This window comes from Arachis stenosperma, chromosome 1 (genome assembly GCF_014773155.1).
Source record: "Arachis stenosperma cultivar V10309 chromosome 1, arast.V10309.gnm1.PFL2, whole genome shotgun sequence".
NCBI lineage: Eukaryota > Viridiplantae > Streptophyta > Magnoliopsida > Fabales > Fabaceae > Arachis > Arachis stenosperma.
The window spans coordinates 35,407,638-35,432,453 of NC_080377.1; the positions used below are offsets into that span (position 1 = coordinate 35,407,638).

Consider the following 24,816-nt stretch of genomic DNA (forward strand, 5'->3'; position numbering starts at 1 on the left):
ATGAAAGGAACTTAACCATCTCAGTTATCCTAGTGGCCATCTCATTCTTCTGGCTGTGTTCCTCCGTGGAGATGATTCGCTTCCCTTTGGTGTCATTAAAATAAACAGAAAATTCACAAGCGAAGCGACAACACTAAACTTAAAAGTTTGCTTGTCCTCAAGCAAAGAAAAACTGAAAATAGAGAGGACATAAAAAGACATACGAAAGAGTAAAAACAAATATTATGGTAAAAGAAGAATAAAATGATAAAGGGGATTAAAATAATTAAAATAAAGATATATATTTTTTGTTTTTGTTTTTTTAACGGTTGTCTTTTGTTTAAAAATTTTTTTCACAGGCTCCTAGTTAAACTATATTTCTTCAAAATAATATGTATGTATTTTTGTTTTTAGGTGTCATAATGCCTCGTCACTTTTGACTCACGACTGTAGTATAAGACCTTCTGTGATAGGGTGTTACATTGTAGGTGGCAAGGCCACACGATTGACATGTACTACGGCAAACATGGGTACCCGCTAGGCTATCCTCGGTACCCAGGCAAGCCATGCTTCAACGGATGAGGAGTTGTGTCCGTCAATGGCACTATCACACCTCCATCCTCGTCAAGCAGCCAAGTTCAAAAGGAGATGGTTGTATCGAGTTTTCCTTTGGACCCGATTTTGAATTCAAGCCAACACAACATAAGGCTCTTCTGGCTTCTTGAAAAAGGTTAAAGTGCACCATTTAGATTTTAAAGATGAGATAAAGGTCATTGTCCCCACTCAAACTAGGCCTTTTTCAAGCCCAAGGATGGTAGTCATTTCTTATGTTCTTCATATGCATTTTCTGTTTTGCATAATACATCATCAGATTTTAAATTCCTTGGTGCTTGGATAATTGATTCGGGTGCCATTGATCACGTAGCGTCAAATCTATCTTTCTTTTTTCTTGCTCTAAAATTAAACCAATTGTTGTTCATATGCTTAGTAGTTCTCATGCTATTGCTTCTTATAGGGGTGTCATTCAATTTTCATCTTCTTTAATTCTCACTAATATCCTTTATTTACCACAATTCCATTTTAATTTGATTTCCATATCAAAAATCACTTTCATGCTTCCATATGAGCTCACTTTTACAAAAAAACATTCGTGTCTTTGATAGGAACCAACTATCTTGAAGATGATTGGTTTAGATAGATTACGATAAGGGTTCTATGTCCTTGATAAAGTTTTTTCCACTAATAATTCACCACCTATCATCTCAATCAATGCCACAAATATTACACCAATCACATCCTCAAACCTCTGGCACATCCGTTTAGGCCATGTTTCTAGGCATTGTCTTAATATTTTACATAAACAATATCCCTTTATTTTTGTGCACCAAGATAAAGCTTACGATGTATGTTATTTTTTAAAACAAATAAAATTTTCTTTTGTGAGTAGTACAAACAAAGCAAGTGTTGCATTTGAATTATTATATTTAGATATATAGGGTCCTTTTCGACAAAATTTCATAAATAATTATAAATATTTTTTTACCATTGTTGATTATTTTAGTTGATTCACTTGGGTTATTTTGTTAAAATAAAAAAGTGAAGTGCCTCAACATATTAAAAATTTTATTATTTTAGTAGAATCCCAATTTGAATCGAAAGTTAAAATTCTTTGTTCTGACAATGGTCTTGAATTTCTTTTAAATGAATTTTACTCATCAAAGGGTATTATTCATCAACGAAGCTTTCTGTTAAACTGACCGGTCCGGTCCAGTGTTTGAACCGTACAAGAAATCAAACCGATAAGAACCGATCAAATTTGGAATGAACCGGTGTGAACCGGTCAAACTCGGTGAGACGGTCCGACCGAACTGTTTGGGAGTGAAAATATTTTCAAAGTGCTTGAGATAGGGTTCGAACCCCTGCCCTCAAGGAAACAAAACGCTCCATAACCACCAGACCACTATATTTCTTGTTAAAATTTATGCAAATTATAATACATATATATATATCTTTCATTAAATAGTTTACTTTTATTTAATTTATTTTAATTTTAATTATAAACTCACTCATTCTTAAATTAATTATATTTTTATTTAATAATAATTATAAACTCACTTATTTTTTTATAATTATATAATATCTATTAATATTATTTTGTAATAAATACTTGTAGTATATAATAGTATGAAAGATATAAACTAATTAATAAATTATTAACATTTAAAAATAATAGTTATTTTAATATAAAAACAAAATAAAAATATTTATGATAGAGTAAAAATAATAAAATATTTATTATTCATGTTTTATATTGTTTTAAAATAACTTGATAATTTTAAAATGTTTGTAAAAATATGTATTTTAAATTTTAATTTTAAACTTTTGACTATTTTTTATTTTTTATTTACATAGGACCGGGTCAACCGGTTCAACCAATAACCCAGTGATTAAACCAGTGACCTGACCGGTTCGATCACCAGTTCGGTTCTGACAACTATGACGTTGAAACTCCCCAACAAAATGGGTGGGTTGAGTGCAAGCACTAACATATTTTAAATGTTGTCTGAGCTCTCATGTTTCAAACAAACATACTCTTAATTTTTGGTCTTTTGCAATTAATTATGCAGTTTATTTAATAAATAGAGTTCCATCTTCCATTATTAACTTTAAATCTCCTTTTGAACTTTTATTTAATAACAACTAGATTTTAATGACAAAAAGGTTTTTGATTGCTTATGCTTTGTTTCTACTATTGTGAGTCATCGTTCTAAATTTGACCCAAGAGCTCAAAAGCTATTTTTCTTGGTCATCAACATAATTTTAAAGGGTATATTATTTATCTTTTATAAAAAAGAAAAAATTTGGTATCCAGAAATGTAATTTTTCATGAGCTCTTTTTTCCTTTAGCCAAAGATACATCCCAACAATTTTCAAAAACTTTATTGTCCAGCCCAAGCACAATTAGTACACTATCCATAAATACTCATTTCTTCCCTATTGGGTCATCCATATTACCTATTGACCATCCTTCCATCCTTCATCCTTTCTCACACATCCCTCATTCATTCCAATACTTCACACTCTAGAAAATCCCACCACCGAAAGCCTTTCTTCTCAATCATATTTTCTTTCCCAATGGCCATCTTCTCCAACCTCTCCTATAAACATCGAGACAACGTCCACCTCATCCCCATCAACCTCCATTCCTTTTATGATCGAAGAGTCCCTTTTTCCGTCATCCAACCAAATGAATAACCACTCACCCTTCATTTTTGCGACGGTCAGCGGCCAACCCCACCCTCTACCTCACATATTTAATTATGTATGTAACTCTTCTCATGCACCACAAACCTTTACATCCTCAAGTTCTAAGTATTCCATTTTCTCTGTTCTCTCCTTTTTTTTCTTTTTTACTTTCTCACAGTCACTTTCTCTCATCCTTGTACTCTAATCATGAGCCTAAATCTTTTTGAGAAGTTAGCAAATTCCCTAAATGATGCATAACCATGAAGGAGAAAAGTGTTGCTTTGGAATTAAATAGAACCTGAATTTTGGTGGATGATGCAAAATTTTACAAAACCACAACTTGGTAAGTACACCAAATCGTATCAAGTAATATCACGGTGAATGAGTTATTGTTACCACGAGAATTGAAGGATTAAGCAACAATGATTAATTGACTATTCTAATTAGACAAATCAAGAAATAGAGGAATGAGAATGAAAAGTGTGAACAGAGAGCAATAAGAATAGCAAAAGTGAATGTGAAAATAATAATGGTGAGAATATTAAGGTTTTAGAGATATTCACTTTTTAGGAAAACAATCCTTGTGTCATTTATTTGAAGCATGCAAAAATCAATCACGACAAATCATAAATAATCAAATTTCAATTCCTTGACAATTCAATTTCTCTTTAACCTAATTAATCGTTAATTTCTTAGTCAATTATTTAATAAAAGAGGTGAAGCACAATTTTGATTTAATTTCAAATAAGATTCAAGAATAGTCCTTAGGTTGAATTTTATATCACTTATCGAAGTTAGTCCTAAATAATTGAAACTTACAAAGTGACTCACACTCTTTGAAATATTATTCCTAGTTAAATAAAAAAGTAGTGAGAACGAGTTTTCAAGCTAATTCAAATATTACTTTTTCTAAAACAATATTTAGAATTCAAAATGGAGTTAGAATATTTTTCAACAATTCTATATCTTTAGAGATGAAGAACAAAAATTCAATCATTAAATATATTAATTTATAAACCTCAAATAAAGTGAAACACTTAGATTAATAATTCATAAAAAGATGAACAGAGCTCCTAACCTTAACAGAGGAGATTAGTTTCTCATAGTGTACTTGAAAATCAAAGACAATGAATTGAAAATGGCTTGAGGAAGAGAAGAGAAGAGCATGTGCGTGACTCCTTCCCTTTAAATACAAACCCTAAAACTAATTGCGGAATTCAAAACTAATCAAAATAGAATCAAATCTAATTCAAGTCAAATATTTTCTTAACAACTCTTAACTAACTAGTGATCTTCATTGTAATTGAAATTCAAAGCTTGGTGCCTTGCGTAGTTAAAATCATGGATTTGAAACTTTAATCTTGGGCCAACAAAACACTTGAAGTTGGAAAGATTAGTAAAGGATTAGGAGGGATTAGTGAAGGATCCAAAGCCCTAGAAGGTAGGGCAATGTGGTGTGTTATACGCCTCCATCATGCGTTATACGCGTGACTTCAAATTAGAGAATTTGGCCTCTGTTTGGATTCTCACATTATACGTAGGAATTCTCACGTTATACGTAGGAATTCCTAAGTATAATGCAAGAACGCATGCAAGGAGAAGGCTGTGCTAGATGCATGTCTACTATACATTATTATATATCGTTGAAAAGATCTAGATATTAACTTTCTAACGCCACTAAAACCATTTTATTTGGACATTTCTAGCTCAAGTTATGCTCATTAGAGTGCAAAGAGGTCAAGGGGGCTTTTGGCTTATGCGTTATATGCATGCTTACTAATTTGCACATATAATGCATGGGCTTCACTTGGCCATGTTTGGCCTCTATTTACTTCCCACGTATAATGCAGAACACCCCCACGTTATATGTATTATTCATTTGTCAATCTTTAGCCTCTGTTTGCTTGGCAAGTATAACGCATGGCTCTCCACGTAATACGCAAGGCTTTATTTGATGCTTTCTTATCTAAAGAGCTCTCTGTTTAGTCCAGAGAGCTTTCTGTTTGATTCCTCCTTGATCTTTGCTAACTTTTCTTCACATTCTCTTGTAACAAATGAATTCAAACTAACTCAAAGTAATACTTACTAAATCATAAAATCTTTGCTTCTCTAACAAAAATCATTAGCTTATTGAATGAAATTCTAAAGAAAAAATAACTAAAGATGCAGATGCATCAGTAGATTGCCTCCTCATGTGAAACTCATCGGTTATAAATGGTTCTATAAAAGTAAACAACGACCGGATGGTTCAATTGAGCATTACAAAGCTTATTTAGTGGCAAAGGGTTTTACACAGACTAAAGTGGTGAATTTCTTGGAAACGTTTTCACCAGTAGTCAAACTGACGATTATCAGGATTATCTGGGCTTTAGCTTCCATCAAGAATTGGCCTATTCAATAGTTTGATGTCAACAATGTTTTCTTATATGGAAATTTGAATGAGATTGTTTACATGGATCTCTCTCCATGGCTCAATTCACAGCATCCTAACAAGTGTTGTAAGTTTCTCAAATCTTTGTATGGTTTATGGCAATCGAGCAAAATGTGTTATAAAAAATTATTTGTTCTCTTTATCTTGTGGGTATCAACAGACCGTCCATGACTATAGCTTATTTATTAAGATGATGGGAAATGAGATTTATATATTGTTAGTGTATGTCGATGATATCATTTTTTATAGAAAATTCTATTTTTGAGATGGCAGCACTCAAAAGATACTTGATTCTAATTTTAGAATTAAAGATCTTGGAACCTTGAATCATTTTTTGGAAATTGAAGTTGCTCATTCTAGTAGAGGAATTTCTCAATCTCAACATAAGTACTGTCTTGATTTGTTGACTAATTCTGGCTTACTTGGTGCTAAATCCATTAGTGTTCCAATGGATAACACTATCCATTTTTCATCAGGATAATAGTTCTCCTTTACCTAACCCGTTTGTCTACCGCCGCCTTGATGGCCGATTGATCTATCTTACTACAATTGATCCGAATATTACCTATGCCACCCAATAGCTAAGCCAATTCATGGCTGCCCCTACTCAAGCCCATCATAAAGTGGCCATTCATATGTTACGATATTTAAAAAATAATCTGAGCAAGGGTTTATTTTTTCTCAAAATTTCACTCTTCACATCAGTGGTTTCAGTGATTTTGATTTGGCAGGTTGCTTAGATACTCACCGATCTATGACGGACAATTGAGTTTTTTTTTTGGGAGAGTCCTTGATGTCTTGGAAGACAAACAAACAAACCATGGTTGCTAGATCATCCACCAAGACTGAATACCGGGCTCTTGCCATGACCAGTTGCAAGTTGTTATGGATTTTAAATCTCTTGTGGTTTCTCCATGTCAATTGCATTAAGTCACCGGTTCTATTATGTGATAATCAAAGTTTCCCCTATATTGCAACCAATCCTATTTTTTTAACGCACCAAACACTTAGAAGTTGATTTGCACTTTGTTTGATAAAAGGCTCAACTCACGATCATGAAGTTACTTATGGTTTTTTCATCGGGACAATTGGTCACATCTTTATTAAACCACTTCTAACTTAAGCCTTTCACAATAACTTGTCCAAACTAAAAATTCTTGACTTATTTCATATTTTAACTTGCAGGGGCGTATTGAATAAACTATCAGTCCGAGCATAACCAAATGACAAAAAAGTCCAAAATACATTATCAAAACTTCTCTCTCTTTTTATTTTTATCATATTTTCTTTCAGCACATGCTTTTTTTTATTTCCTTCTAGAACGAGGGAAATTCATCATAAAAAATAGAATTCAGTTAGTATCTATGAATTCTAATAGCATAAAAAAATTTATTATGTATTTTAGAAGATTTTGGTAGATTTGATGAGTTGTATTTTTTATCACCTGTATATATTATAATAGTGGCAGCAGAATTGGAATAAAAAGAAATACCACATTTTACACTTTTTTATTTTTTCTACAAATATTAAGAATTTGGTAAAAACACTAATTAAGAAATTTTCTTTGACATATTCTTTTATGTAATTTAATTAAAAAAGTGTTTTTTTATTCAAATAAAATTAGAAGTACTTTTAATATTTAAAAATTTTGTCCTAATATAAAATAAATTTTTCTATTAAAAAATAAAAAATATAAGTATTTTTTTTCAAAATCCACTCTAGTTGACCTAATTGATTTCTAAATAAAATGATAAAAAAATTGATGCATGCACTAATTTTGTTTATAATATTTTATTTCAAAAATTAAAGTGAATCACTATGTAAAAGTCATAAAGCAATTTGGTACACTTGTCATTATACATGTTAGACGACATATAATTAAATCATATTGTGACACGTGACACTAAATTAATTCATGAGCAAATGGTATCATGACACGTGAAATTATTATTCACGTGATCATACCACATGTCACTAATTGATCCATTATCACATTATTATATGTGATTAAATCATGATGTGATACGTGTTATTAATGTTCTATATCAACAAGTCATATTAGTAATTTGTTAATGTGTACAATTAGGATCTCAAACACTAATTAATAGAGAAATATTAAGGGATTAACTATTTTCATCAATGTTAATCAATACTTTAACTCACACTTTAATTTTATGCTACTAAAATTTATAGTTTAGAATTTAGTCTTTAATATTAAAATTGACCATGTGTTAGTCAAAAATCAATAAATTTATTGATTATATAGTATTTTTCATTGAGATTGGCTTGGTCTTCAGTTAATGTTAATAAAGGACTCAAAAATAAGTCCCTAATCATTATTGTACTGGTATACTGATATCATAGCAATCCTTAAAACTAAGCAGTGATCCATAAACCCTTTATAGGATGATTCCAATGGTCTTTTATCTTACTTTTTCCTACTAGATCATGGACGCGAAAACTCTCTTCGTCTCTGTTAGTGCTTTGTTGGTCGTGCAAGCTACTTGTTGCGAAGATCAACAATCCAGATTGAAACAAATTTCTTTACGTTGTTTGTTTTATATATAGAAAAGTATGAGGAGACAATAGACTTATTGTACAATGCGTACAATAGGGTTTAATTGTAATTAAAATTAAATTATAGGTAGTTATTTAATTTTAAATTCTTTCTAATTTGAAATTTGAATTAAATTAGGATTACCCTCATTATAGAATCAAAACAACAAACCCCTCTCTGAATCCGCCATTACTTCCTTTCTCTCCATCACTTCTTCTCTAACCAACCCTTATGTCTCTTCTTCGTTTTCTCATCCCAAATCACCCTAAGCATCACCTCCCAGCCAACCAACCACCGTCACCCACCCTTTCTCTCTTCTCTTTCTTTCCTCTTTTCCCATTTCTCCCTGCCGTGTTTGCTGCCCCCACGCCACCATTCGCGCCTGCCAGCTCCGGCGAGCAACATCCAGGTGCAACCTAGCAGCGGCTAAGTTCTGTGCCGCTGTGACACCATCACTGCCCCCGTTCTTCTTTCTCTCTTTCATCAACGCAGGTTCCATCCCTTTTCTTGTACCGGGTTCTTTCTATTTTATTTATTTCATTGCTTTTAATTTTGGTTTCTGTATATAGATTAGGCTTCGGACTAGTTAATATCTGTTGCTAGATTGAACGTGTTTGTTGGTTGAATTTTATGGGTTGATTGCTGCTTCCATTGAATTAAATGCTCTGTTTACATATGATGGACACCATATGTTCGATGAAATGCCTAAATGAAATCTGTATGTTTAATTCTTATGTATGGCCAGCATTTGACATAAATTCTATTCTCATGAGGCATTATAATTTACAATTGTGCAGTTTTATGTGATTTCTAATGATGTTTGAGCTTGAATTTTGTTATGCACTTGTTTGTGCTTTTTTATCAAAATACCAATTTGGTTAAAAATTTAGATGTTATCAATTGTTTGGTATATTTTTAAGAAGTGCATACCATATTTTATTGAGTGATTTGAATGAAATGGTTTATTCATGTTGGTTTTGAACATAAATGATCACATGTGTCATCACTCATTCTTTGAAGTTTTTGAGCAATTAAAATTGGTTTTTATCAAAATTATTGCTTCTTGAACAAAGGGCCGTGTTTATGTGATTATTTTATACTCTTTGACATGAATAAGTGGTTTCTTTATTATTGCCTTGATTATTTTCTTTGTGCTAATTTTGATTAACCCTTGCAAATTCAATACACAATTACAATAACTAAGTTTTTCAGCCTCAATTCACTCTAAATTGCTTTAGTCTAAGTTGTTTGCACGTTAATTGCATTTATTCCTTTATTAGTTACTTAGGCTCCTTAATTGTGGAAAATCTCACTTTCTTTTGAGCATATTACACATTTTCAACCTGTTTTCCTCAACATTTTACATATTAAGTTTGTCTTCATATTATCACTCCACAGAAATTCTTTAATGGAGTCCAATTTGGTTGAACCGCTGTGTCGTGTTCCATCTTCCAAGTGGCATATTTATTTTTATGTTTAATGCTTATCCAAATGCATCATAAACATTCATGATTTAACCAAATTTATGAAGGTTTTATGTTCATGGTATGCTTTTATGTATGAGGAATTTGTATGTATTAATTAAGCATGGCATATTAATGTGACGCTGGATGAAACTATGTCTTTCTTGGACTAACTTTTATTGGTATATGAATTTATATTGCTTAATGTAAATTGCATGTATAAGCATGAGATTGTTGAATATGAAAAATAGTGAATGTTATTATCATCATTAAGATTTAATTTGATAATAAAAATTAAATATTCAAGAGTTAGTTATCAACGGATGGACGACTTAATATGCTTCCTGTATGTTCAGTTTGGAATATACGTATGATCACACATGATAAACACTAAATGAATAAAAAAAACAACTCTAGTCACCATTGGCTCTGAAACCGATGTTTGGACTATGTGCTTGGTAGTTGTATCTACTGCATGTTCATGTATGTGATGTATAGTGACATTGCTTGTGCTGGTTAGTGAGGTTTCTTTTTTGGTCTATGTACTTAGTAGAATGATTGACTTGATTTCTTTTTTATGGTTACATTATTTGTGCTAGTTAGTGAGGTTTCAAGCAAATGATATATACTAAGGATTTATCTTATTTTTTTATTTTTTTGGAATTGTAGGCCATGCAACTATCGGATGTTATTGAGGTTGGAAGTGAAGAGACGGATCTTAGTTACGAGGTTTGGACTCTAGAGGTCGGTGCTCATGTTCACCGCAATGAGCCCCACTAATTTGATGGGTTCATGTCTTTGTTAAGCTCATTAGACAATAGTTAGTTTCTATTGGACATGACTTTCAGTACATAATTCATGTATTAGATACTATAAACAAAAACAATTATCTGGTCTGGAAAGAATGGGTTTATTTTAAAAGAAATTTGGATGTTCGTCTCTAAATATTAATGATGTTCACCGTTATTGTATCCATCTGGATGGTTAATTTATTAGACAAGATGGATGTTCATTCTGATTATATGATCTCACTTATTGATTACACGATTATCGCTACTCACAAATGTTGGATGTTCATCTTTACATATAACTGGATGTTCAAACTGTGGTCACTATAGCGTCTATTCAGGACGCTTCATGAAATCTTGGCTCAATGTCGAAATTCAAGAACTCAATGCTTAACAAGTTCAAGTCATTTGACTTTGGAAAAGTAAACATAAATCTCTGAATAAAGACTGGATGTTCGTTATAGTAAGATTCTAGATGGTTACTTTCACAGAAAAAATTGATGTTCATTTTCTCTGTAACATCTGTTCAGAATGCTTCATGAAAACTCAACTCAAGTTCAAATTTCAAGAACTCAATGCTTAACAATTTCAAGTCGTTCCATTTTGGAAAACTAAAGATAAATCCATGAATAAAGACATAGTTAGACGGATGTTCGTTTTAGCTAGAATATGGATGGTTCCTTTCACAAAGAAAATGGATGTTCACTTTCATGAATTTTTTAGACTGTCATGCCTGAGTGAATGAAGACCAACATATTCACAAAATTACAAAAGGTAAAAGAGGGTCCATAGTTAAGTCCTCATAGTTTCACATAAATAAATTCTCAAGACTAGAACCAATGTATAAGCAAAACAAACATATCAAAAGTTTTAGTCTAGTATGAGTATGCTAATTTTTCCTGCCCTTTACCTTTTCCATAGGTGGTAATCCTTCAGCCCGTCGCGTCAACGTCCTTGTGCTAGGTGCTGTGAGTATGCTAACACCTGATCATGCAATTGGTCCTCTGCAATGCAATGCAAGGTTATTTTCACTTTATAACAAGGAAAAAAAAACATAACATGACAAATTAACAATTACATAATCCAACGACTAAAACCATATTCCCTACAAAAATAAGTAGAAACAATTCACAAACCCCTCCAGTGCGCACATTAAACACATACCGACTCATACAAATGCTGCATTCAGCTTGAATTTAAGCGGACTCACAGATCAACTCATACAATTAAAAGCACAACAATTAGCAAGCCTTATTAAATTCACACAATTAAATTCGCGCTAAACTTTAATCAATTGCTAAAACAAAGCCACCAAAAAAATGAAGATAATATCAACGAAGATTCAACAATGGTCAAGCAAGTTAACGTCAAATTAGATGCACATGGTCCACACAGATACAGTAAAAAAAGAAAAAAATTAATTTAAACTGATATGAAATCAAAACCAACAAACTTTTTCGTCCTTTTCCCGCGCTAAAGTTAAATCATCATGAATTGCAACAACATAAATGAACTACCTACTCCACAATCTCCGGAATGCTACCATCGCACCCAAAGCTTTCTCACCATGGTTAATCACTCATATCATCAACAAAATCTATCTATAATACAACACGCAACAGTGATAACCTTTCGAAAAATGAATAACGCCACATACTTATCTTAGATTGTTATGATCTTTCGCTGATGATGTTAGATGTTTTCCCTGTGATGAGCACGCGGCTGATTTCCTCGAATCGGATGTTCAGCTGCTCGGCGATGGCATTGCCCACGCGAGTAGAACTGTTCGAATGCTCGTTTCGGGGGTGAGCGCTCCTCTGCCTTCAGCTCTGATCGGAGGCAGAGCGCGGACGGACTGTGGGTCGGTGACGGCGGGATGTTCAGCAGCCACTCTCCCTTTGGTTCTGATCGGAGGCGGAGCACGGACGGCCTCGGCGGCGGTCACGGCGGGGTGTTTTCGACGGCCACGGTAGGTGCGCTTCCGTTCCCTGTTCGCCTTCCGTGGTTGACGTTTGCGGCGCTGACGGGTCTTCCTGGTCAAGGTTCTGCAACAATTGCAAGGGTTTTGGATAGGGAGTGAAACAGCCTCAACCTACTGTATTAGGATTTTGGGAAAAAATGTAATTACTTAAAATTTTGTGGTATGATTAACTAAACAGCTATAATAGATTAGGGTTATTAATGGGTTAATTTACTCTATTAAACTAAATTGGGCCTTCTAAACGATCCATTGTAGCCATTGTAAACATATTTCATTGTCTCCCTAGCGTTACCCTATATATATATATATATATATATATATATATATATATTGTCAATCTCAGAAATTATTTATTAATAGTAAAAATATCATTATTCTAATAGTTATTTTAATGGTAAAGTATGACTATTTTAAAAATATATACTTAAAATCAATATTTAAACTCTAAATTATGTGATAACATGAAAAATTATTCAATCTGACAAATAAATTGTTCTTATATATGGTCAATAAAAATATCATAAAAATACCACAATTAGAAATATATATATTTATAAAATGACAATTCACATCTTCGCATATACACATGTACACGTAAGATATCAACCTTATTATAAACTTTGTCTTAAGAAAACTAATCAAGCAGTTCGGTTTTGGATATATTTTAGTTATTAGCAAAGAAAGCCTTTATTAGCACAGCGTTAATATGTGTTGTTCTAAACTGCTAATCTCTTTTTAGAACTGAACTACCTGTCACTTGTGATGCTTACGTGCGGTTATGGTTGGCGCTCCCTTATTTGGTCTTTCCAATCAAAATTAAACTAACTTCCTTCTCTTCTCTTCCACTCTATAGCGCGTGGATGCAGACGCATCCACCTTCCTCCAATGGACCTACATAGAAGAACCCTCCAACATCAGGGCAAATTGTGATTTGATTCTTCTGTAACAAAATATTCGACTTCTTCGTTCACACGTAAGAGTTTCAATTATGTTTTTTTTTTCTTTATTTTTAGTACAATTCTACTGCTTTCCCTGTTTATTTGCAGATTATTGTTAACAATAGCATTTTCTTGTTTAGTCTGGTTTGGTTTCCAAGTTATGTATGTTGATTTTAATTAATTTGGACGTGAAGATTCTTAAATTCAAATGTAAATCCATTTTTTTTTCTTTTCTCTATCCTTCGAGGAATGTAGAACTTGATGTTGAGTTGAAGAATTTCTTAAACAAACTAGAGATGGTGTATAGTAAAGAAGAAATTATCGTCCAGGACGAATGTTATATATACGAATCTTTTAGTTTATTTACTACGAATAACTTTTTAAAAAAATAAAAAAAAATAATCTGTTACAAATATTCCATGCAATATTAACTTACATGGAGGCCATGTAACTAGCTGTCTGAATGGATTGTAGGAATATCATTATGTGGTTCATAGAAGATAGGACTGATCCAGGTTCGTTCGTTACATGTAATGATGTATTGTTCAGAAGGTGGAAAAGAGAAAAACTTGCTCAGAAGAAACCATTATTGTCACTGTGAAGAGCGATATATATAGGAAGCAGAGCCACAACAATCACAATCAAAGCCAGAACAAATGTTGGAAACTTTTAAATGGTGGATTCGTATACCCATTTACGTAATATTTCTCATAGCAGGCCAAGCTGCAGCTACCCTTCTGGGAAGGTTTTACTATTATGAAGGTGGCAATAGCAAATGGATGGCAACACTTGTTCAGTCTTCAGGATTCCCATTACTAATTCCATTACTCTTCTATTTCTCACCTACCAAATGCGACCACAATAACGGCACCAATGACAATAGCACCAACAACACCATCACAAAAAAGTATCCCACGAAATCCAAAGTTTCCACCTTAACACTCATCTACATAGGTTTTGGCTTGATTGCAACAGGTACCATAGTAGTTAGAAACTCCGTTACAAAACCTTAAAAACTTTTACCATTTTAAATGAGTCCATTGATTTTATAAAATTTTTATTGGGTTGGACGGTTTCGCCATGTACTTTTTCGATTTTACTTAAAATCTTGATTTGCTTTGGCTTGACAGGTACCAACTTGTTGTATTCTTATGGGCTATTCTATCTACCTGTTTCAACCTATTCTTTACTATGTGCAACCCAATTGGCGTTCACGGCACTATTCTCTTACTCCATTAATTCCCAGAAATTCACGCCACCTATTTTCAATTCCGTGATACTTCTGACGGCGTCTGCTGCCTTACTTGCTATCAACACTGATGATGTCGATTGGAGACACAAGCCGTACGATAACTACTTCATAATTGGATTCTTCTGCACCATTTTCGCATCTGCTGCATTCTCCTTTTGTCTCTCCATGGTGCAGCTCTCTTTCGAGAAGCAGCTCATCAAAGGGGGCACCTTCTATGCGGTGTTGGAGATTCTATTCTACCAATCATTTGTTGCCACGTGTGCTTGTGTAGTGGGGGTGTTCGCAAGCGGGGAATGGACGACTTTAAACAATGAGATGAAGAACTTCAAGCAGGGGACCTTTTCTTATGTGATGACTCTGCTTTGGATTGCTGTGTCGTGGCAAGTAACATCAGTGGGTATGGTGGGTTTGGTTATGGAGGTATCTTCGTTGTTCGCAAATCTTATAGCCACTTTGACTTTGCCTGTGGTTCCCATTTTCGCTGTTTTCATCTTCCATGATAAGATGGATGGTGACATGATTGTGTCGTTGTTGTTGGCAGTTTGGGGATTCCTTTCTTATATATATCAGCATTATCTTGATGACCGAAAAGCTAAAGTTCATAATGTTGAGGGAGTTTGTTAATTTGATACATGCAAGTATCCAATCATCCTCTCTGTTTTGAAATAAAATTTTTTAAATTTGTTGATCTGTTTAAGATTTTCTGATCTGTGTCGTCCTTCAAAAGTAGGGTGAGAGAGATTATTAAGATTGTGCATTGCACAAGCTAATTATAATTAGAACATATTTACTCTGTTTTTATTTTTTTTTAAATAATAAAATATGTGCATGAGAACTAAGGTTTTTAAACCGGAAATAACTTTCAACCTTTTTTTACACCCTTGAGATGAACAACTTTAAATTTTTCAGTATCTGTCGTGTATAATAAGTGACGACAAATAAATATTGTTGTAAAATCTCAAATTAATTCACATGAATAAAGCTAAAATTTACCATTAGAGAAAAGTAAATGATCTTGATTAAAATATTACACTAGTATAAGTTTCTATTATTCTTGCGTTTATTGTTTGAGAAGGAGAAAAGATTTGGAGATTTAGGATTTTTAATATTTGAAATTTATTTTATTATTTGTATTTAATTTAATTTTGATGAAAAAAATAATGTGTTACTACTTGCCACATCAGAAATTCTCCTAGTATTAGATTACTTACGTTCGTTAGTGATTTAGATAGAATTAATTTAGATAGAATTAATATTAAAAGATAGTTTTGACAAAATCAAAAAATGTTAAAAAAATTGAATGTAATTAAATGTTAGGAACGTTTTTAAAAAAACATCACAAATATTAGAGATAAAAGTATAGCATTCATTGTCATCAAAGAGAAAAAAAAAATAAAAAAAAAGTTAAAATACAAATAATATAAAATTTTTGTTCCTAAAATTTAAAAAATAAAAACACTAAAATCTCATAAATAAATAAATAAAAATTTATCAAACTAAATATAGAAATTTGTGAAACTAAACATAAAATATTTATCGGGCCTGCTACACATACAAGTAAAAAAGCCCTATAAGCATTACAAGTTGTCCAGCCCAGACTTCATTCCACGTGCAGTCACTCCCTTTGAATGGAGCATAAATTACACGCGCGCCACTCAACGGTTGCGCTTCGCAAAAAGCGCTCATTATGGCGCACTCTTCCACTTCTCCTTCGAAGAAAACACAAACCGTCCATTTTCGAGCAACATTCGAAACTGAAGAGATAGAACTCGTCGCGAAGATTAGCAGAAACCATCAACACAAGATAGAACTCTCCATCAACAATCTCCAAAAAAAACGAAGATATATTACTCAAATTACGTTACTATTTTACTCATCTTGTAGATTTTTCACATTTCGAAATCGAAGAACTAGGTTTTACTGTTCTTCTACATTCTTCTAGATTTTACTGTTCTTCTTGTTCTAGCTCTCATTTTACTTTTACTCTTCTTCTTGGTTCTAGGTTTTACTGTTCTTCTTAGTTGTTCTAGGTTTTGGTGTTCTTGTTGTTCTAGTTCTTCTCGTAACCAATTTTTGGGAGTATATTGCGCAATTTTGACGGTGTATATTGCGTAATTTTGTGGGTGTATATGGAGTAATTTGTTGGATGTATATGGCATAATTTGTTGGGTGTATATTTCTGAACTAATATACTGTAATATAGTCAACAGTTGCAACTATTCTAATATTTGCTTGTCCATGGGTGTATATTGCTTGACCTTGTAATGTAGCCTGACCTTGTATATTTATGCATGTTTGAGTGAATTGAACATCATTTTGAACTGATCTAATTAAATAATTATGAGAAACTGTATAGGTGTATGTGGCTGATCTATGGGTGTATCTGACTGATATCTATGGGTGTATATTTTATTGCAGTAAAAATGGAAAGCAAAAACCAAGGTACAAAAAATGTAAGAACAAATATATGTCTTGGATCAAATCAGTTTTTCAAAATAGAAATATATATGACTCTAATTTTGCTTTGTTTACAGCAAACCAAAGACCTAAAGTGTGCAACCCTTCTGTTGAGTGAGAAATTCATAAATATGAGTGACGAGAAGAAAGCAATTGTTAGGGATTTGGGGTTTGGTGGCCTCATGCACATCCCGCCACGGCGCCACTAAGGGTGCAACACAAAATATTAAAGGAGTTGGTTAACTCCTTTAAATTAGGGAAAAACACAATCGAAACCGGCTACGGTTCGTTCAAAGTAAGACAAAAATAATAGGGGCTGCGCTTGGCCTCAACGCGTCAGGTAACTGGTTACAAACATAGGTGTATATAAGGCATATTGGGGTGTATTTCAAGTGATGTATTGGGTGTATTTCAAGTAATTTTCATACAATGTTGTTTCCCTTTTTGTAGGTGATCTACCACCTCAGAAAGTCAATTATAAGGATCTTTCTGAAGACAACAAATAAATTTTTAGAAGATTCCAGGGGAAGACCCTAAAAAGTCTGACAGATGAGATGATGACTATTGGGGTTGATAATGAACAGGATCGCCTCATGTTCAAGAAGATTTTCATCCTCTATATACAGATGGCATTCCTGTTACCAACCACAATAACAAAATCTCCCCTATGCACCTGGCACCAATTTTCAAGATGGACACAATAACAGAGCAGAACTGGGGAGCACATGTTCTAAATTTTATCATTAAGGGAATAACAGATTACAGTCTGAAAAAGAAAAAGGCAATTGACGGCTGCCTGTTTGTCCTGATGATAGTTTACTTCCATCTATCGAAAAATAAAGACAAGAAAGGGGAAGAAAGACCTCCAGAACCCTGGATTACCAACTGGACTAGAGAGCAGTTGGTTAAAAGAATGAGGGCAGAAATAGAGGAACATATGGTAAGTGAACAAAATATCTTGGGTGTATTTTATTTATGTGAATGCTGTTAACTAACATTTCTAATGTTTCAGGGAATTGTAAAGATGGCAGAAACGAAGGAGAAAATAAAACAAATAAAGAAAAAAGATAAAAAGGAAAAAACCAAAAAAACAAAAAAAGGAAGGCAAGTTCATCATCATCATCATCTGAGAGTGAAACAACTGAAAGTGAAGACCATTCTACCTCTAAGTCTGAGAATGAAGAAGACTCAGAGGATCCAACAAGGAAACAACCCACCTGAAAAGCCAAAAAGTAAGTAACATACTTGGGTGTATTTTGTTTATTCAGTCAGGTGTATTTTGTGCATTCATTTGGGTGTATTTTGTGTATTCATTTGGGTGTATTTTATGTCTTCATTTGGGTGTATTTTGTCCCTTTTAGTACGTTTTTAAATAATGAATGTTTGTCTTCCAGAATGGAGTCCAGAAAAAGAAAGAAGATTCAGGAGGATTCTGATTCAGAATCTGAATTGAATGATGAGTAATGTTCTGAAATTATTATTACTTTCCTTTCGGTTTATTATCAAAACTTCATGTATTAACAAAGCATCTCTTATTAACTTTCAGAAGCGAAGAATCATCACTGGTAGAGAAACAAAAACAAAGAAAAAGACTAACAGAACCCCAAAAAGTAAACATTTCTTTGGATAGTATTTTCTGATTAATCTTATTTTGTGTTTTTGATTCATACTTGTTTTTTCCCCCCATGACACAATAAAAAAGAAAAAGGTCGTTGTTGAGGATTCATCTCCTGAACAAGCTCAATATTATGATGAGTAGAGTACTTTGTAAGCTATGTTACCATTTATCATCAAAATTATGTTTGTTAACATGTTTTTTATTTGATAAAAAAAAAAGAAGAAAACTAGGAAGAAGAAATCTTAAGGGAATCTAGGAAGAAGAAAAACAATGAAAAATCTGCTGCACTGGGGTATGTCTTATTGGGGTGTATATTTTAGATTTTAAGGTGTTCTCTTTAGTAGTAATTGTTTCTTGTTTGCTAGGGAGAAGGAAGCTGACCTGCGATCGACGGAAGCTCACTATGTCTCATCTGAAACGTAAGAAGCTTTATTTGATAAAATCTTGTTATCCTGATTTAAGAGTATGATATTTTTTGTGAATAATATGTACTCTATTATGTTTAGAATACCGGACGTGAACTTAAGAAGTGATGATCCTTTGTCTCAAGGACACACTGATCAAAGTAGTATAAACAAACCGGCAGAGAGCATGTAATTTCTCTTTCAAATAACCGTTGTTTTTATTCTTTTATTACCTTCTACTTCTAATTCTGTATATATTTTTTTAGAAAAAAAAAGCCCTTTAATATTTTATTCGAGAAAAAAAAGGCAGAAAAAAAAAGTAAAAAATGCAAGTATGTAAGTTCTCAAAAAACAAAGCCTGTCTTTCTTTTGAATGTTTCGGGTGTATTTTTTGACTTTCTTATGGTGTATTTTAGGTTCAGTCTAGTTGAAGAGTCAGCCAGTGAGCTAGCTGAAGAGAACATGATGGTTGTGAGGGAAGAGACACAGTTCGAAGTGCTTGCAATGTGAGTTTCTCAAGAAAATTTCAACCTTATAATCTTTTTATTTTCGGGTGCTTTGTTAACCTTTTATTTTTCTTCTTGTTTAGAGTTTCGATTCAAGTTTGTCTACCGCTGTCCCAAACGACCACAGTGGCGGAAATAGAAACACCTGTGACAGAAAATGAACCAACCCCTTTGCTAGAAATTGAAGGAACTACAAAAAGGTAAGAAATAGTCTTGGGGTGTATTTGGTTACAGTTTGGGTGTATATTGTCCCTGTTGGGGTGTATATGATCTTTGTTGGGGTTTATATTTTCACGATTGATCCCTGACTAGTTTTTTTATAACACAATTAATTTTACCCTACAGCACTCCAGAACCACCCCAAAAACCTGAAGAAAGCACACCCGCACTTCCACTAGCTCCATCAAAAATGTAAGTTCATCAGATTAAAATCAATATTTCGTTATCATTCGTATTTTCTTATTCTTAATATACGTTATGCATGATCACGCAGTATCCAGCCCCAGAAGACGCTGCTGCGCTCATGATGATGGCACGGACAGCATATCGTATGTTCCTAAAACAGATCCGATGTCATTATTCAGCCTTACCTTGACTGATTCAAGCCAAGAAGAAGCAACAATGCAGGAGGGGGCAGCAACGCAAGATGGAGAAAGGGCAAAAAACTCCTGAAACCCCAAAATTGCTAGAACAATTAGGAGATCTGGTAGAAAAAATTGCAAGTGGTGGGATGACAACAAAAGGAAAAAGCCCACAGATTCAAAAGAAGAGTGGTGGAGAGAGTTTCGAGAAGTTTGAAACTCCTGCGAGGACGAATGAAGATACTTCTGACATGAAAGAGAAATGCTACATTTGGGCCATACGAGTAAAGACATACGCAAATGGACTAACTAATGAGTTTGACACCGTGTGCACACTCCAAGCCCAAGATAGATACAGTTTGTCAAAAGTCCACCTTGCATCAATCGCAGCTGAAATGTATATAGAAGCTGAGGTAATGTTACAATAACAAAAATGTTTTTATCACCAAAATTAAATGCAATGCTGATTCATGTAAATTGATTTCGGCATCTTTTTCTAGATTGTCTCTGCCATGTGCCTCATCCTAAACCAGCAAAATATTAAAAGGTTTCAAGAAGAAGTATACTGTCTCCCCCTTGATATTGTGGTAAGGGTTGCTTCAACGAATTTTGGGTGTATTTTCTGCATTCCTTCGGGTGTATTTTCTTTCTTAAATTGGGTGTATTTTATGTCTTAATTTGGGTGTATTTTCTGTGTTAAATTGGGTGTAAGTTGTGTATTCATTTGGGTGTATTTTCTGCATTCGTTTGGGTGTATTTTTTGTATTCATTTGGTGGTTCACAATTTTTGCAGAACATGGCCATTGTAAATCATCAAGAAGGGGTATTCTTATGGCCTGAAACCAATAAGCCATTCAGGGTGGAAGACTACCCAATGTTTATACCCTTCTTGGACCTTAAAAAATTAGCATCGCATCGTTATGTAAGTTTTCATTTTTAAAACTTCTTATTACCATTTTTTACTTATGTGCCAAATAAATTAAAACAGTGTTCAATCTGAACATATTTCAGATTTTTGCATCTGTTTGCCATTCAGAACATTGGTGGTTATGGTTGGCTGATACAAGAAAGTGAAAATTTTATATAGTCGACCCATATCACACAAAATCTCCGTCCGATAACCCTAAATGCATTTATTGTAAGTTGATTCTGTGTTTTGTATTTTAATATTTGGGTGTATTTCTGTTCAAAATAAGGTTTAAGTTTGTGCTCCTTTGGGTGTCTTCCTTTATTAAATTTATCCATGTATTACTGATTTGTTTTGTGTTTTAAGGGATATGTAATTTCACGAATTAGAGTATATGCTGGGGGGCACCTCTGAAGACAAGGGACAAGGACAAGGAAATTGAACCACCATAAATTAACATCTCAGGCCAAAAGACAAGGTATAAATCTTTCACTCTGAAAATTAAATTTTCAAATATGTAATTTGTAATTTATTTTCTTGGTTTTCAGCTATGACTGTGCTATTTACGTAATGAAGTGGCTTGAGATAATTCAACCCGAAAATATTAAAAGGTTGAAGTATGAGTGAGACAACTGGATCCAGGTAAATGTGTTTAAAACTAAATAACTCTGTATTACTTTACTCAATTAACATGGTTGATTAAACACTATTCCTTTTAACTGTAGGACGAGGTGGACCACTTTAGAGTAGAATATGCTTTCCGGATTCTATTCCATGAAATGAATCAAGACAAAGCTGAAGCCATTGATGTGTGAAAAACAATCCAACATAAAACTCACTGGCAAGTGTACCGGGTCGCATCAAGTAGTAATTACTCACATGAGTGAGGTCGATCCCACAAGGATTGAAGGATTGAGCAATTTTAGTTAGGTGGTTGATTTAGTTAAGAAAACAATTGAGGATTTGAGTGAATTGTAATTAACAGAAGCTAAATTGCATAAAAGTAAAAGGGAGAGGGAGAATCGACAGTAAATTAAAGACCAAAAGAAGTAAAAGAGCTGAATCTTAAAGAACAAGTAATGTAAATTACTGAAACTTAGATTGCAAGGAATGTAAATGGCTGAAGCTTAAAGTACAAGAAATGTAAATTACTTGAAGAGTAAAGGGAATTCGGAAGCTGTGATGCAAAATTAAACAAGAGAACTCAAAGTACAACCAATCAGAGAAAATAAAATGGAGTAAGTTGCAGCAGATCTCAAACAGAAAAGTAAAATTGCTTGAAGAAGCAAAACAGAAATGAAACTCAGCTTGATTGCAAAATGAAGTTGAAGATCTCAGGGATCAAAGAGACTAGAAAATAAGTCTAGGTCTCAATTCCTTCCTTGATCTAACAGAGAACAATTTGCAGAAGACAAGAAAGATGAATACAGCATATGAACTTCAGATCCAAATCTCAATTCACTGAATTATGCAGAAAATAAAAAAAGAGAAATCTCAGATCAAGAATGAAACAGAATTCCTTCAATCTCAATCCAAGATTCAAAACAAAGAGAAAGAGCGCAGAAGTAAGAACAAAGAGAAAGAGAACTCAATTCTCTATCCCAATTCCCAAAACTCCAAAAATGTAAAAGTGAGCAAAAAAAAAAAAAACTAAACTAAAAAATATCTAAAAAAAGTCCTCTACAAATCAAACTAGTTTCTATTTCTACATTCTTTTTAAATTGGTGAAGAATTGAATTTAATTGGTTTTTGGGCCAAGGACACTTCCCAGGAAACGTTTGGTGAAAAGAGGAATAGCGCAGCGCCCTTTTGCCTTGAGTGGAAGGTTCCCAATTCGAGCCTTGTTGTTTGCACTCTTGCCCAATTTCCTTGCAAGTAAAGTAATAGCGCTTCCTTCATGCCTCCATGTGCTTGGTTCGAATCCTGCCTGTCCCCTTTTGGTGTAGCGTGCCTTGATTTTTCCTTGGAGAGGTCACGAAAAAGTGAGAACTTTTAGCGTAGCGCTCTCTTCGTTTGAGCGCTGGGCTTGTTTTGCTGGTTCCTTGTAGCGCTCCGTGAAGTATTTCAACGTAGCGCTCCCTTGTGTCTTGGTCTTCAATTGCTAGGCGCTCCTTCCTCTAGCGCTAAAATAAAGAGCGCTGCGCTCTAATAGAAAGTGCTAGCCCTTGCTTTAATGTGGCGTTCTCCACTTGTCTTCATGGGTGAGCGCTCCGTTCTTCATTTCAACGTTACATGCATGCTTGCATTTACTTTAATTAATAAAGCTTAATGCATTAACATTAAAGCACTCATTTGCCAATTGCAATGCATGGCTTTAATTAATAATGCTTAGTGCATTAACGTTAATTGCATTAGAAATTAAAGTTTGCATGCTTTCATTGGCCATGGCATTCATGGCCTTAGCCCAGTTTGGATAAATAACTTAAATAAGTTCTTTTGGAAAAAGAGCTTAAAGTATAAGGACTTTTATTAATAGTAGCTTATAAATAAGTTATTTTGTGTTTGAATTTTTAATTATAAAAGTATTTATTTTAAAGTTGTATCGTTTGGATAAATAACTCAAAAAATAATTTTTTTTACAGAAGAGAATGAATATTAAAATAACGATGATAACAAATACTTTTCAATATTGAATGTTGATTTTACATAACCTAGTCACAAATATTATATGATATGGTAGGTGAAAATAAAAAATAAATATAAAATGTGTGTCAATGTATATTTTGTTGCTGTTTTTTATTTTTATTTTTTACTCCTATTAGAACTCCCTTCTCCTTTATTAAGGTCAAGAACTTGCTATAATTAACTATAAAAATAATAGCAAGCTATAAAATCACATGTGAAAAAAATAAAATTAAAACTAAAATTTTATACCACAGTTAAATACAAATTTAATAATAAACAATATAGTGATAAAATGATAAAAAAAATATTTAGAAGGAATATATGCAATAAGTTGTTCAGATGCAATATTATATGAAAATAAAAATGGTGGTGGAGGATCAATACTTCCATCAGATGAATCATTACGTAAAAATGGTGAGATTTGGAACATTGCATGAGAATGATGGTGGAAGGCAAGTACTTCTAGCAGACCTTGCGTGAAAATGGTGGTGAAGGGTCAGTATTTTTCACAGAGTCAAGAAGGAAAATAAATTTTTTTGGTTTGAAATTAAAATTTTTTTAAAAAAAGTGGTAGAATGACTTATCAAGAAGCAGAAAGTCATATATTTCTACTTCTTCAAAAAGCTGTAAATTAATTTTTCGGAAAGTCAAAAGCTTTTTTTAAAATGGTGTCAAACACGCAGATTGTGACTTTTCATAATCCAAAAGTAAAAAAAGTTGCTTCTGCTACTTCCCAAACGGGCTCTTAATTAATTAACGTTTCATGCATTTCATGCATGCTTTCATTATTGGTTCGGTCATTAAATGCATGCATGCATGATAATTCATGATGCTCATGTCAAGACTCCATGGTCATGGGCCACGCTTTTAACAGTATGGCCTAAGGTTCCAAAGCGTGCTCAACTTCAAAGTGTGCCCTAAAACTCTTTTTTTCTCCTTTTTAGCTTATTTTGTGCTCTTTTGCTTCTTTTTATTCTTATTTCCTACAATGTTTATCAAATCAAAAGATCAAAGAAATATACCATTTAAGCACAAAAGAATGCAATATTTAAGCACTAATTATCAATTTCTTGTATGAAAAAG

General features: G+C 33.2%; 1 protein-coding gene across 1 annotated transcript; it reads left to right on the forward strand.

Annotated features, from left to right (window-relative positions):
* The first annotated feature begins 13,867 nt into the window (after nucleotides 1-13,867).
* Nucleotides 13,868-15,259, forward strand: LOC130977629 (probable purine permease 11). Its single transcript, XM_057902209.1, has 3 exons — nucleotides 13,868-13,898; nucleotides 14,101-14,358; nucleotides 14,514-15,259. Exons 1-3 carry the CDS (start codon nucleotides 13,868-13,870, stop codon nucleotides 15,257-15,259), a joined length of 1,035 nt encoding a protein of 344 aa, XP_057758192.1.
* The last annotated feature ends 9,557 nt before the right edge of the window (nucleotides 15,260-24,816 follow it).